Source organism: Rhincodon typus, chromosome 6 (genome assembly GCF_021869965.1).
Source record: "Rhincodon typus isolate 14 chromosome 6, sRhiTyp1.1, whole genome shotgun sequence".
In the NCBI taxonomy this organism is placed as follows: Eukaryota; Metazoa; Chordata; class Chondrichthyes; order Orectolobiformes; family Rhincodontidae; genus Rhincodon; species Rhincodon typus.
Genome location: NC_063337.1, coordinates 6,645,907 through 6,649,130, shown reverse-complemented (window position 1 = coordinate 6,649,130; position 3,224 = coordinate 6,645,907). Strand labels below are relative to the sequence as shown.

The 3,224-nt window shown below is 42.2% G+C and overlaps 1 protein-coding gene across 3 annotated transcripts in view; it reads right to left on the bottom strand.

Annotated features, from left to right (window-relative positions):
* myo7aa (myosin VIIAa) overlaps positions 1-3,224 on the bottom strand; it is a 232,413-nt gene that overhangs the window by 149,304 nt on the left and 79,885 nt on the right. For all 3 annotated transcript variants that reach the window (XM_048598018.1, XM_048598019.1, XM_048598020.1), the window contains one exon: positions 2,993-3,135. In XM_048598018.1, the coding sequence (XP_048453975.1) occupies positions 2,993-3,135 (143 nt within the window). The remainder of the gene's footprint in view (positions 1-2,992; positions 3,136-3,224) is intronic.

The window sequence follows — 3,224 nt, the reverse complement described above, 5'->3', positions numbered from 1 at the left end:
AGAGTCAAAAACGACATGAAAACAGACCCCAGTCCAACTAGTCCATGCCAACCCTGATCCCAAAACTAAACCACTCCCACCTGCTCGCTTCAGTTTTCCAAGGTTTCAGCCAGTTTTATTCAATGCTGTTAGGCCATTCAGCCCCCTCCCCAGTGCTTCTCCATACCCCTTCAATAGAATGCATACTCAATAGGAACAGCCTAAGAACAGTTTGGGGATGAAAAAAGAGAATACATTGCAAACAACCCAAAGGAATGCTACCTCATACATGTTAAATATTAAAGAAACTTATTCATGAAACAAATATTTTAAGTGCCCTCTAATTGTCAGTTGTACAAACAAACAAACAAACAAACCTCTATTCAGTAGCCAGACAGTGGGTCCTTCAACAGCCTTTTGAAGCTGTTAATCAAATATGAACTCAGCCCTATCCCCCTTCTCCTTGCTGAGAGCAGTAGTTTTGGAACTTTTGCAAGTCTGTGTAGCAATCCTAATGGACACGGCTATTGATCCCAGTCCACAATAAATATCATGAAGTCTTTTGCATTGAAGCAACAGATGGTGATTTTCTTTTTCTAAGCTACCTATTTAATAGGAACAATCCATCTCAACAAATATCATTATTTCTTCATTGTGTTGCTTTCAAAAAAAAAAACAAAACAAAAAGAAAATCACCTTGGGTCTACACTTCTCTATAGAGTGCCAGCTCTTGTAACTTATGCATGTCACTACCACCAATTCCAGAATTTCCTCACATGGACATGATACTGGTCATAACTAGGACCATACTCACCTAAGGAAAAGGTTCAAGAAAACCTTTGTACAACAAATTCAGAGTAGGTAGATACACTGAAAAGCAATAAAGTAGGGGGTACAATTCTAAAGGGAGTGCAGGAGCAGAGGGAGCTGGGTGTATAATGTGTACAATTTATTGAAGGTGGCAAGACAGGTGGAGAGAGCAGTAAAATAAAGCAGACATTGTTCTTGGCTTTATTAATAGGGGCATAGAACACAAGAGTAAGGTGATGTTGAATTTGTACAAGACACGTTCAACAGTGCACAGATGTGGGCCACATTATAGGAAAGATGTGAATGTATGGGAGAGGGAGGAGGGGAGGAGGGGAGGAGGGGAGGAGGGAGGGAGAGAAAAGAAGAAACGATTTACAAGAATAGCTCCAGGAATGAGAAACTTCAGTGATGAGGATAGAATGAAGAAATTTGGGGCCACTCTCCTTGGACAGACAGTTGAGGGGAGATTTGAATAAAATTTCCAAAATCGTCAGCGGGCTGGGCAGAGTAGATAGGAAGATGTCCCTGCTTGTAAAAACAAGAACAAAAAAGTGGCATGGATTTCAAGTGATGTGTAAACAAAGCAAGGGTGATGCGAGAAAACAAATCTTTTTCCACACGGTGAGTAGTTACAGGATAGAAACATTGCCTGGAAATGTGGTAGAGGCACAACTGAGGCATTTCAGAGGAAACTGGATTTTTTTTTGGATAGTAATGACATGCAGCGATATGGGGAAGAGGTAGAAAAAGGTTGGTAATACAGCCAGACTAGATATTAAAGCTGATGGGCTGAATGGCCTCCTCTGAGCCACAATAATTCTGAGATACTGTGAATGTTGCCCATGTCTTCCAATGGAATCCCTGGATTGAGAAAGCATCACTGCTGTGGTTTTTCCTCAAAATAGAACTCACCAAGAGGAGAGACAAAAACCAAATGCTAATCAAGAGAAGCTTGGGCCAGCGAGATAATCTGATACTTTCGTTTCAGTAGACCAGGCCTTCAACTGACAGAAAGTGAAGTGCAGAGATGCAGCAAATACAAGATATCTTTCTCCAGACAGTGGGCTGTAAAACAAAAAAAGGTGTGCTGACTGGAGAGAAAGAACGAGAACCATTTGGTGTGGATCCAAATCATTGCTGCTTTAAACAAAAAGCTGTAGAACACAAGTTGGACATGATCTTTTTCAAAAGCTGCTTTGTAGGACTGTGCAGCTTGTCGATTTTGTAAACTAACAGTCAGCACCTGAAATAGGGTACAGCGTAGGGTGGGGAGAGCAGGGGATTGGAGGTGAGAGGCGATGTTGGGAAAGGATCCACACTATAAACGGGGATATTAAAGATCTTTAAAAAAAAAAGGAGACAGCCTGACCTGACTAGCAAGTGCAGTGTGCACACAATCAAAATCACAGCAGCAACCACTTGGGGTGTCTGTCCAAACAGCTGTATATTGGCCAAGGCTTTGGCTGGAGTACAGTAATGGCATTTCATACGCTGGTGCTAAATCTTGGTAAAGTTGTCATTAGCTGGTAAATGCATTTCTCTTTTCAATTTGAATTCTTATTTTAGTCATTTATTAACACGCAATTATTTTATTTAACTGCTTTAATTTCCCCCAAGTTATTTTATATCATACAATCCCTACAGTGTGGAAGCAGGCCTTCAACCCATCGAGTCCACACCGGCCCTCTGAAGAGGATCCAACCCAGACTCAACCCCCTCCCCTACCCTATCCCTGTATCCCTACATTTCCTATGGCCAACCCATCTAGCCTGCACATCTTTGGACTGTGGGAGGAAACCAGAGCACCTGGAGGAAACCCACATAGACACGGAGAGAATGTGCAAACTCCACACAGATAGTTGCACGAGGATAGAATTGAACCCAGGTCCCTGGCGCTGCGAGGGAGCAGTGTGAACTACTGAACCACCATGCCACCTTATTTAATCTATAATCATGCTTACAAACAACATTAACTTATTGAGCCCCAAAACATTTGAGTGAGTCATTGTATCCTTATAATTATTTTCACTCATAACACACAAACAGAGGGAGTGCTTTATAAGGCAAAGCCTTCCATCCTTATACATGATCAGTATTAAAACCACCAATTCCTCCTTCTGCAAAAGGAAACAAAGTGGTGCTTCCTGTAATAAGGAGATCCCCCCACCCACCAATCCTTCCCCTCCTGCCCGTGTGTAATTACCTGTCTACAGACCCGAGATTTCTCCAACAGATATTGTTCAATCTTGGCTCCTTCAATGGCACCCCTCCTGTTAAAGTGGATGTCGATATATTTCCCAAAACGGCTGGAATTATCATTCCGGATCGTTTTCGCATTCCCAAATGCTGAGGAAACAAATAACAATAAGCAAGTTCACAACAAACTGCCAGAGACACACACAGAGACAGAGACACACACAGAGACAGAGACACAC